This window comes from Tauraco erythrolophus, chromosome 7 (assembly GCF_009769465.1).
Source record: "Tauraco erythrolophus isolate bTauEry1 chromosome 7, bTauEry1.pri, whole genome shotgun sequence".
Lineage (NCBI taxonomy): Eukaryota > Metazoa > Chordata > Aves > Musophagiformes > Musophagidae > Tauraco > Tauraco erythrolophus.
Window position 1 is genome coordinate 31,965,541 of NC_141471.1, and position 12,604 is coordinate 31,978,144.

General features: G+C 39.0%; 1 protein-coding gene across 7 annotated transcripts in view; it reads right to left on the reverse strand.

Annotated features, from left to right (window-relative positions):
• Window positions 1-7,166: 7,166 nt before the first annotated feature.
• ETV1 (ETS variant transcription factor 1) overlaps window positions 7,167-12,604 on the reverse strand; it is a 64,121-nt gene continuing 58,683 nt past the window's right edge. For all 7 annotated transcript variants that reach the window (XM_086614363.1, XM_009988249.2, XM_009988250.2 and 4 more), the window contains 2 exons: window positions 9,951-10,052; window positions 7,167-7,388 (listed from right to left, as the gene is read on the reverse strand). In XM_086614363.1, coding sequence (XP_086470489.1) covers window positions 7,167-7,388; window positions 9,951-10,052 — 324 coding nt within the window. The remainder of the gene's footprint in view (window positions 7,389-9,950; window positions 10,053-12,604) is intronic.

A 12,604-nucleotide genomic window follows, 5' to 3' on the forward strand; every position in this document is an offset into this window, starting at 1 on the left:
GTGTCATACTGAAACTCTAAAAAATTAATACAAAGGTGTTCTTCATTTTATTTCTCTGTAGATGCAGATCTAGGTCTTCACTCATTTTGTCTCTCCCACATTTCATTCCTGCATGAAGCAGAGAAACCCTGGTTCAGCTGACCAGCTTTTGAAAGATTTTGTGGAGGCCCTTAGATATCCTAAACACTTACAGCTGGTCTCAGAGTCTTGTAGTATGTAGTAGAGCAGAGGCTGAAATTCCTTTGCTAGTCTAGTCTTTGTGGCTAAATCTACAATGTACCTGAAATTTCCTAGTCCTGAGAATGACTGAAAGCACTTCTTAAGACTTCTAAATGCCCACATGATCTTCATGAATAGCTAGCAAGGCAGCCTGTCCCCACAAATCCCAGCCACCTTTGCAGAGACCAATGCTGAGCCACTTGTAGCAGGGACTCCAGCACGTGCAGTCTGCCAGCATCAGTCACAAAAAACCACTGTGAGAATTAAAGGGATGTATAGAGCTCCAGCAGTGAGCTTTATACAAAAATGGAATGAGTTGGCTATTATCAGTAGAATTCAGAACATATATATTTTTGTTTAATACCATCTTTTATTATTGGTCTCACGCGATGCCTCACGTCTTGATCATTTGTATATTTTTCTGAATAATGTTAAGAAGTAAAAGTGTCCTGTGTATATGCTACACTAGATAGGCACACACATTACTAAAAACAGGTCACAGATTCTGTTAGCATAAAGCTACTTAGCTGACTTCAAGGAAACCAAGCTGATTTACACCAATCCACAATCTGACCCATTATCCTGTAAGGTATTCTCTTTTTTTTTTTAATATAGTGGGACAATAAAGTCACATTTATAGCCCAGAACACTCTCTGCATATTCCAATATCTTGTTTGCTCTTTTAACAGCCACCAAACACTGTGCAGATGGTTTCACTAAATTATCAACAATCACTCCAAAGTCAGTTCTGATATTCCTGTCCTTAGGGATGTACTACTGGGGCCAAACACATCCCTGGTGCAGCTCTGTTAGCCTAACACGTTTGGCCCACTGACCACAAAGTGCACTGCCTCCAATTACCTTCTCTCTCTTGCTCTTATCTCAGTGTACTGACTCTGTACTTATCTTAGTCTCTTCCTTATCTAAAACACTGCAATCTTCCAGGTCTCCTAATGCAGTTCATGATTTGACTCCTGTTGTTCTCCATCTAATATTATTGTCCCTTTCTGTGTTTTACTTTCTCTCTTCCTTTTCCTGAAGCGCTCCCACAAGCACTGGGGTCTTAAAAATCACTGCTGTTTACAGAGTTTATTACTTTCCATCATTTCTTATGATTCTCCTGCAGCATGTTTTTCCAATAATTACCTCTGTGATTTACTGTATCGGTCATATAACCTCCTCCTTCCTGTACTAATCAGCTCTGGATTAGCTAGTTAGCAGGGCCAGATTGCCCCCGACAGACTTTTTCCCATCTCTGTGCCTCACTCAGACATGCTGGGATCATGGTCTCTCTGGCTTTCTACATGCACACATTGCTCCTCGCCAGGTCTTCCAGGGCAGGCTCACCCCAACCGGCCAGGCAGCAGCCTTAACTGCATATTTCAGCAAACATCTCAAGCTCTGAGGAGCTGGCGTCTCTGCAAAAACACCTCCTTCTGCCTCTATTTAGGTCACGTAGCCATATGCCACTCCCCATGCAAGGCTTTGACTGAAAGCCACCATAAGAGCCCTTTGCTGTACATCTAAAACACTCAACTCTCTGTACCTGAGCATCTATAAAGTGTCACTGAACTAACGAATAAGTGCACTGTTCACCAAAACATCATAGATGAGTGAAGAATTGGTTTAAACTATCTTCAGATAGATCAGCTGAGTCCTATCACGGAGGGGAAGAGGAAAAGAAAACAGTGAAGTCAACTCTACTCTTTCTTTTTTAGGGCAGCAGCAAGGAACTGCCATAGCCTGTACTGCAGATTACACAGCAAAAATGCTACTTTGGACCTCAAGTATCTAACTGGTTACCTTGAGTGTGGAGATACATGAGACATTTCTTCTGGGAAAAAAAAAAAATCTTAGCTACCCGTAAACTAACTAAAAAAACCCCACAAACCACCAACGGCTTTAATTAACTTTCTACCATTCAACTAAAAAGCATGGCCATAGGCAGAAATGCCCACAGAGCTTTGTGAGAGCAAAGACACAGAACTACGGCTTAACAGATTCAAAAGCTTGATTGTGACCCTGCAACAGGGGTACCTTCCTGTAACCTCTATTAACAGCAGAAAGCTCATTTCCCCAAAAAATTTCAGGGTATGCTGTGTATTTTTGAGGTCAGTCCAATGAAAGTATGTAGTAAGGATAATACTGCAGTGGTATTAAAGACACGATACATTTCTAGGGTAAATAATGCTATAATGTTCTCCTATATATATATATTTCGGAGAACATGATGTATGGACTCCTCCTTGGAGTTTATTTACCCCTTCTTTTGGTGATGTTTGTTGTGTCATTTTCACACAAAAATAGTTCTTTGCGAAAATGTCAATGAGACTCTTCATAGGCATTTTCAGACTATTACATAAGAAGATGGCACAGATATTTCCTTCCTACAGAAATTAAATTGGTGTTCAAGGGGGACACCAGTATTTCAACCTTCTGAAGTAAAAGATTAAGTTAACTTTACCTACCTACGCAGTCACGAAATCTGGGTAGTAAGGTACAGTGCTTTCCTCATGCATTTATGATTCTTAGGGATCTGAAAGACATCTTCTGGGTAATCTTGTAGCTTTAAAATGCTATTGTCCCTAGCTTTCTGTCCCCCTGCTCTGCCAGAGATGACCACTCCTGGAGCAGAAGCAACAGAAGACAGTGCACTGTAGTTCCCTCTTCCACAAGAGAACAAGGAGGGCAGGGATCAGTTATGTATTGCAGATGCTCTAGTTCTCAGCCTGGTATCTTAGCGAAATGTAGGGGACTTTGAACTGGAGTTTCTAAGGCACAGGCACCTGCTCCCAGCTGCTATCTCTTTTCCAAGCAGAGTAGCCTCTGATGAAAAAACAAAAACAAAGGAAAAAAACACCACAACCAAACAACCAGCAAAGAGAACTAAGAAATTGATCTCCTAGGCTCTTACAGCTAGATCCAAGTGGCATACTTCAGAGCAATGATTATTAGAGTGAAAGATACCATATTAATTAAGACTCCCAAAACATCTTTGAAGGAGAATATTTGGAAAAGTCCTCAGTGCTATTAATGTGACCACTGAATAGGGCTGTTCAAGGGTGCTATTACCTACAGTACGTGAACTGAAGCTAATGCTCTTCAGAGGAGAAAGTACAGCTATTAACAATTCAGACTTCCTCATAATACCTTTTGCACATATTGATCTATTTCCTGCTATTAAAAAACAAACAAACAAAAAACCACAAACAAGGCAAAAATATTTACTAGACGATATTGTCCTGTGAAGATCAACTTGCAGCTCAAACCAGTCAGATGTCAAGCGTAATAAAACTCTAAGTACTAATCCCTGGGGAATAGTCCCAGGTACCAGAGAATCCCAAAGATGAAAAGATTCTGAGCAAAAAGCTCTTTGCAGGAAAATGCTGGAGAAAACAATCTTTAATGTTCCTGTATCCCAATTTCCGCTAGTTACCACAGCAGCCAAGTAAAGCAGGCAGCTTTGGTCTGACAAGAATATGAAATTCAGGCTTTCAGAGAATGTAATGTTAAGATTTGCACCGTAGCTGGTGTGTGTGAGTTAGACTGGTGTGACCTTGGAGAGAAAAGGCTTATGCTCTCCATCATGTAATGTCATACCCCTAAACTGAAATTTGTGCGTTGCCCTTAACCTCTAATCTTAACTCTTTCAAAGGGATTCTGAGGGGATCTGCCAAGCCATTATCCATCTTCACCTCCATTCAGCTACCAGTGTGACTGAACTGCCACGCTAGAGGAAACCCGAGCACCCACAGCCGTACCACAGCGCGTGGCTCTTGCAGTGATGCCTCCCAGGCTTGCTTCGCAGCAGCACTACCCCAGGCTGCCTGCTGCTCAGGGCAGCAAAAAGACACACAGGCAAACAAGCGCAAGCCCACTCCACTACAGGTCCTCTTAGAAACAGAGATAAAGCCCGCGCCTTCCCTCCCCTTCTGGCACAGCTCAAAAACAAAATCAAAAAATCTCCAACCAAAGGAAAACCCAGCACCCCCAACCGAGCCCCAAACACCCCACATTCAAATTCAGCAGGGTATTAAAATGCCGTGTGAAAATGTGTGAGTGTTCTTAGTCAGAATAAATCTCTCTGAATTTACATAGACCATCCCTCCTCCCTTTTGTCAGTCAAATACGATGCTTCGGCAATCTAACTCCTGGCTATAACTCATATATACATACACATGAATTGTACATACTCCTCACTTTTTTTTTTTTTGGTTTCATTTTGCAGGAAGCCATTCTAGGCACTGGGAACAGATCACCATCTCCTCTTCCGAAAAAACCTTACTGCAGGGGCCTCTCCAGTCCAAATGGTTAGGAATCCAATACACAACAATCTTGCAGAAATCAGCTGCCAGATTTATTATTCTACCTGAAAACCCCAAACAAACAAAACAAAACAAAAAAAACTAAACCCCAAACAAACAAAAAAAATGGAATAAAAACAGACTTTAAATAAACCTCTTAGGTACATTTTAAAAAGGGTTAATCAGTTCAGTGAAAGACTTTTATATCTTCTGCTGAGAGATCATGTAATGTTGGTCTGATTGCTTGTTTTGTTCAGTGAGTCACTACCGTATACAGATATATATATATTTCTTAAATATTACACATTTGATGCATTTTTTCCTCTTTTTTTCTTTTTTTCCTCTTTTTTTTTTCCTTTTTTCTTTTTTGTTCAACCCCTTTCCCAAATACCCACATCCTGCCACAGGCAAGAGGCGCTCCGTGCTGACATTAAAGAACCAAAACCAATCCAAGGACTTTTCATCAAAGCATGTTTCATTTGAACCTTATTTCAATGGAAACCACATTTTTTTTAAACAATCTTACTCAACCTTTTCCCTTTCCTTTTTGCTAATTCTGCAATTTTAGACTTCTGATTCTGGGTCGATAACCGAAAATTTAAGTGCCATTGAGACTTATGGATGACAGAATTAGGTGACATATTAAGGCATATATACACTCCCATAAAATATGTTGTCTTATGGATCTGAGTAAATTAAATACTGCCCAAATGTTTTTTATGCACCTGTGGTTTCTAGTGACCACTACTTCTTTACTTTTGATTAATTGCATATTAAAATATTCATAGCTTAACTAGCGTCTTAACTGACAAAGGATGGAAATTTAACCCACCACTAGGATTGTCTTTGAAATCCATCCATTACAATGAAAATTATTCTTGTTGTTTTACGGTTATGCATTCATTTTCCTCTCACTTCTTGGAAATATAGGAAAATAAGCTACTCCATATAATGCCTATTTAAATTTCACTGGGCAAAAAAGAAATCCAGGTCTTACCCACTCTCCCTCCCTTCAAACTAAGAAATATTACACTTCAGAAAAGGTGCTTATATTTAAAACTTTTGGGTTTTTGTCAGGGCTTTCTTTTTTTTTCATTTTACATACAGAATAGCATGTGGCTTGTGTTCAAGATTACCCCTCTCAAAAAATAAAACAATTTGAAAAAATAACAACCAAAAAAACCCCCTCAAAATTTAAATTGTCTTCCGAGCATATCTGATCACATTTACATTTAGTGCCCAAAACAAGTTGATTGGTAACATCAGTGCCAGCACTACAACATCATACAGCAACTTCATGGTATTCTTTGACAGTTCATCTAATTCTCCGTTCCACCGAAAATTACAAAAGGTTCTGCAGAGCTTTCCTTAGCAAGCTGAAGCTTACTAGTCATTTGTGGATGCGCATAAAAGCTGCTTATAGCACAGCTATGGCGTAAGCTATTTTCTAAGCAATAAATGGTTCAAGTCATCTATTTTGTCCTGAAATGCTACCTGTAGTTACAGCATTGCTTATAAATGGTCATAGTAAATTCAGCATCAAAGAGAATATTACAGAAAAAGACAGCAGCAGAAGCATTAGCATTATCTAGTATTTATATATGTTATCAACATAACACAGCAGTAAAAGGTTTAAATGCATATTAATGGGTACCGTGTCTAAAAATTACTAAAGTACCTATTTAGTGTATTGGATATTTTTCTCAAGGAGTGCTTGCTGTGTCTAAACAGCATAATTAGATATGTGACTTAGTACAGTTAATTCCTATTGATTAAATAACTTATTTATGTAACAAAGGAAATGGAAGGATACAAAATGGTTTCTCCCTCCCGATCATGATCCTGTATTTAATGCTGACATGATCATCAGAAAACCTACCACACGTAATTACTACCCTCAAATGGATCTTGAAAGGTCTAAGCCATAGCATGAGCCATATATGTATAGCAACGTGGCACCAGATATGGCATGCGGCTTGCAGTCTGAAGTCACGGATTTTGCTTGGTAACTGCATTTATGGCCACTCTTTTGTTAAACAGGATTTTTTTTGAGGTGATACCAAAAAAAAAAAAAAAAAAAGAAAAAAAAAAAGAAAAACTCTCTCGAGATATCTGGTTGTTTTCAAAGACAAGGTGCAAGGTCTGCCACTGCAAGCTTCTAAATTAAATGCTGTGGTATACGCTTTGCTTCTCTTTTATAACTGCAGAAAGACAATTAAGAATGGCAAGAAACAAATGCCCTAGGCATGCTGTGCTGATATCAAGTGGTTATTTTGCACAATGAGAATTAACTGTACTATGGATACCCAGAGAAAATGTACAATATCTTATGCTGATATGAAACAAAACAGACATGATATAGCTTTTTTGTACTTAAAACCTGTATGTTCCCTTCCCAAACTTAAGTAAAAAGCAAACCCACCCTTTTCCTCCTGTTACACAGAATAACGTTTAGGTTCCAACCCTCCCCTTTCAAATAAAGTGCGCTGTCCATGGCAGACCATAGGAGTAATGCAACAGGAAAAGCCCCTTTTAGTGTACTATTTAAAAAACAAACTGAAGTCGTTTCAGCTTTCCTCTGGGTCTTGTGAAAGAGGAGAAGCCTAAGGGAGGGGGAAAACATCCCCTTCACTGTCACTGTTGTTAATAGACATAGCCTTCATTATAGGGGTGGGTGTTGCAGCAGCCACCGTCCTGCATGTAGACCATGCTCTCATCAAAGTGGGACAGAGGCACAGTGTCCTCCTCGTTGATGTGACGCTCCATGTCAGTCTTCAGCAAGGGGCGCTGGTTGTCTGGAAAAGCCATGGAGAAAAGCGCTTCAGGGTCGCAAACAAACTTGTAGACGTATCTTTCTCCAGCCACCTTAGGACAACAAAAGGGAGAAAAAGGTGCAGCGTAAGGCTCCATGGTTTTGCAACTCCAAGTTCAACAGTCTTGTGAAGAACTCGTCTTCATTACACAATTAATAACGTGGCAGAAGAACTGGTAAGGCAATGACCTAGCAAAGACAACAGGGATCCGCAGAAGCAGACTGTGCAGAAAGCTCTTAATTTTGCCACGTGTGATATCCTGTTGGAAGATGGACTAGGTATTCTACTTCTAAACATTTGTTTGTGATCGTTTCCCATACTTAACCACAAATGGAACTGTTCTTATTGGAAAATGTAAACAAATTCTCACTACAGTGGCAAAATAAAATGACTAAGTCCAACACTGTATGCAAAGCAGAAAAAAGAATCACATTGCATGATAGAGATCTGAATTTCACTTTATACAGATTGATTCATACTTGAGTTTTAAAGCACTTAGTTATAGTGCATGCTGATTGTATGGGGACAGTGCAAGCAAATACGTAGGCTAATATGTACTTAGCAATTGCTCATGCAAAGCTGAGACATTTGGATTTGCTTATGGAGGGGCAATTTGTCCAAAGATCCTAAAGGTTTCCCTTACTCAGAAATAGCACTAAAAGTCTGTGCTTTATTGTCTTAAAAGCTAACAAATGATAAAAACAATATAGAATTATTGTCTTATTAAAAAAAAAGAGTAAATACAGTGTCTTCTCAAGCACCTTATTTAAAGAATTACGTCAAAAAATATGAGCCATTTTGCATGCTCATGGTTTATTGAAATTGTTTTAAAATACAGATCACATCATCTACAACCCTGGGCAGCACAGCATTGCAAGCAAGCGAACGAACGTGGCAAAAGTATTGCAAACTTAACTCTATTCTTTTGGGTGCAAAATAGTTTGAAGCACCTTCTTAAATTTTCAGTTTATTTACTCTACAAATAACATAAAGTTTTGGTAGAGGCTATATCTGCAGCAGAATTTTTTTTCATCAAATTAATGCCAGCAAGTTTGACGGACTGAAGGCTGCATTCAGAAACTGGGCATTTGCATAGCCTGTTATCATTGCTTACCTTAAAACGAAAGAGGGGAAAATGTGCGTATAAATCTTGCAATAATGAAACCTGCTATGAATCTACAACCACCATTTGTTTTTAATATACATTAACTGGCCAGATAGGGTGATTCCTGGGCAAACCTCAAACATTGCTATGTCAGAAAAATAAGTTTCCAAACTAGCTTTTAAAATGTGTGTTAAATACATTCTTGTAGATAATAAAGTAGTATTCTAAGGGGTAGCAAGTTAACTGTCAGAAATACTTGCAAACTTTCTGTATTAAATGGATGTGTGAGTTGGGCAGCATTATCAGCTTTATGGTATTCCCATCCCCATCTTTTCAACTAGTTTCTCTTTCTTCGCTGCCTATTCTTGCCTCTGTGCTGCCTTTGAACTGTGCCAGCACAACTGCCTGTGCAGCTGAGCTGTAACCTGCAACGAGGGACTTCTCACCCTGAAGCATCACCCAGCAGAATCAAGCGGTTCTGCTTCTCCCTAACCGGACCCAGCCTCCAGTCCACTTTACAAATACTCAAATGAGTGACACACAAAAGAGGATGAGGCACTAGTAGTGCTAGCCTAGATTGCTGTCCAAGTTGATGCCTGGATAGTGAAAAAAGAGCACTGCAACGATCCCATAATCAAAGCAAGAGAACTTGTAACAGGCAACTCCAAATCGAGACTTCACAAAACCTACTGGAACAGTTGCCCAGTAACTTGAGCTGAGAGCATTGTTTCCATTCATGGAATTGGCAAACGGCAGGTTTAAACACGTTAGTCATGACAGGTCACAAAACTAACGTGAAAAGATACGGAACAAGTTTTCCAGCACAAGGTGTTCATTATGATCTTTGATCACACCTGCCAGTTTTGTAGATGCAGCAGACAGGTCTCTCCTATTGATTTCTCAGTCAATCTACATAGTACTGCACAGCAAGATATAAAAACACACATGTAAATCAGCAAGCCACAGTAGAAGGACGGGTTGAATACTGTCAGCAAGACGAGACTGTTATACATAAATTCTTAAATATTTCTCATTATTCAGCCTATTATAAAATATTTAGTTCCACTTAAAAATGGTATTAGTACAACACTATTAGTAAAATATTAAAGTATTTGGTATGTTAATGGGTATCATTTTTCTGTCCTATCTTGCACTTACCAAAGCACCCCGAGTGCTGGGCAGCTAATTTAGATCTGCAAAACTTTATTCATACCGTACTCTACTGTTTGCCTTTCCCAGGTGCCAGGAAGCTCTTTTGGGTATTTTTGAATGTTACCTCTTTCCCTATAATCATGACGTGCATTGTGTGCACTAAAACCACAGACATTTTTAACACAGAAAAAAATATCTTGATGCATATACTGGACCTGGTAGTTGAAAAAGCTTAGCATTTGCCTAAATAGATGAAAAACCTATCTAAGCAATGCAGTTACAAGCACTCCTTGTAAGCTGATTTATGGATTAACATGCAACACTCTGGTGAAATTTAATACAAAATTAGCTACTCACCTTTTGCATGATTCCCTTTTCATAATAATAGCGAAGTGATCGGCTAAGTTTATCATAGTTCATAGCTGGCCTATTTTTCTGAATCCCCCAGCGACGTGCCACCTGCCACAAAAATGGATTAGCATTGATTTGTTAAATGCATTTAACAAGCAGATCTTATCATCAGATACTTTATTTGAGGATGAAGGAGGGGGAACCCTGCCGGTGGAACACATAAACACAAGAGAAAAGGTTACCATGACCTGAATTTCCCATGTACTACTATGATTTTTAATTGGACATGCAGTCATCCATTAAACTTGAAGCACACTTACTTATTTGCAACTGTAGTGGAGGGTAGGGGGCTTTTGTTTATTTTTAATAAAGAAAAACCTATGAAAACTTAGCGTCATATAAAGAGATGACAGATCAAAAATATTTATCATGTTCCACTAGAAAACTTTCCTGAAAGATGAAAACTTTTCTTTAGTTTAATACTGTGGATAATTGTACTATTTCCGTGTTTTCCTTGCTGTCAGAAGACTAAGTTATATTAAACACACATGCATATGCACTTAGTTCATGAACTAATACAGACTGTACCTGGAATGACAGTAATGTTGAGATTATTAAGAGATACAAGTCAAAAGCCAACTCCTAGTCTTAAATATTACTTCAGCAAAGAAAATTATCAGAGGAGGCAAGGTAATCGCTTGGAAGAACTCTATGATAGCATGAACAACAGGACAGAAATTTCATAGTTACAGTTGTATAATTTCTCTTTAAAAATAATAATAAAAAGAGAGTTGCAAGCAACTCGTGAAGCCATTATATACAGAACAACATGCCTTTTACTCTGACTTATGATTTCTACTTGCCTTTACACTTCCTGTTTTATTGCCAAAGGTAGTTCTGGACAAAGAGACCTTTTGTTTAAAGAGCTTAACTGCTTATTCCCCACCTGAAATTATAATCGGCTGTTGGTGACATTTCAATTACTGCCTGTACAAATGACTATCATGTCACTAGAGGGGAAAAAAGTCAGAGCTGATGAACCCTTTAAAGTCCATTTTATAAAAATGTTTTAGAGGTGCATATGCAGACAGCTCTGGAAAAAGGAGAGCGTAGCCGAGCAGCTTTTCTACCGAATGTGCTACAAAACTTTCCGATAGGTGTCTGGAGCCTTTTGATGCAAACCATAGACAATATGCAGCACTGAGAATTGAAGGGGACTAAATAACAACAGCAAAATCCATGACTTTGATCTCCATCTGGACAATAATTTTTTAAATTTCTTTTTAAAGAATTATTTCATTTCAGTGGTGCAGCTTTCCAGGCTTATGTAAGTTATCTTGGCTCTGCTAACTTCAGCTATGTTATAGCTGTATTGAAACATACCTCCAATCACGTCGATTTATTCCAGCTGTAGATTTGGCCTAGATGCATAACCTTGATTCACCTATTCATCTTTGTAACACATGCCTACGTCACTCTTTCTTTAGTCCTGCCAAGTTTTTTTCCTGCATTAATCAGAGTCCTAAAAGTCCCCAACATAACAGGCTTGTATAATAAATAAGTACACAGTAAAGGTAACTACAACAAAACAATGCTTGAGAATATGCTATATTGTGCGGTATTTTGACATTCCTAAATAAGCAAGCAGGTCCAGAAGTAGTCTTGGCAAGCCAGTCTTCCTGTCCCTGAACTGCACAGCATTTATCATGTCTTGCACTGTGGAAGGGATTCAGGCTTCTAGCCTTCCACCTCACCTTCCTGTTAAAGGTTGCCATCCCCATGACCAGGTAGCAGAAATGGGCCTGTGCCCAATTCTTACCCTCCACAGTTCACAGTTATCTACTTTCTGAATGAACTACGGTGCTCAAGGAGCTGATACATATTCATTTTTGTTGTCACTCTTTCTACAAGGGCATAAACCTCCAGAAAGGGATGGGATAGAAAGGTCACATCATTGACATCCAAACCTGCCACAGCTGAATCAACAAGCTCTTTGACTTCCCTTCAATTTGCACTTGGCAACCAACAAAAAAGTGTGAACTTCCCATAGGCTATTCTTATTTTAATCAACAGTTTCTGTCAGATCCATGACATTCATATGAAAACAACTTAGGCTCCTTTGTACTCCCTAAGAGCACACAGGACTAAGCAACTTTCAAGTAGCCTGCCTCCTCCAGATCTTGGATGCAGTGCTGCTCAAAAACACAAAGCAACTGCTACAAAGTCAGACAAACAGATGATCTGGTTAACTTAAATTAGAATATCCAGTTCTTCAGGGAATTAAGCAATAAGGAAATCCTAAGGTTTTGTTTTGCTACTTTCCTTTCCTTAGCTAAGAAGATCTATACAGTTTTTGCACCAGTTGCTGGGAACCATTTGTCAACAAAACTCTTTAATCTCAAAAAACTTTGGACACACCTTAAAGACAAGACAAAACTAAGAGGGTAAAAAATACTGAGTCCAGGGCAGGGGGAAAAATCAGATACCTCATTCACCAAAATCAAACAAAAGCCTTTCCAAAGATTTCACTGATCTGGGCCAGGTCACACAACTAAGAAGTCTATGTAGCCTGCTAAGGCTGCAGACATGCCAGCAAAGTTTCAGGATCAAATCGACTGAGACTGTTCTGTGGTCAAATCCTCAGAGGCACAATGCCAGAT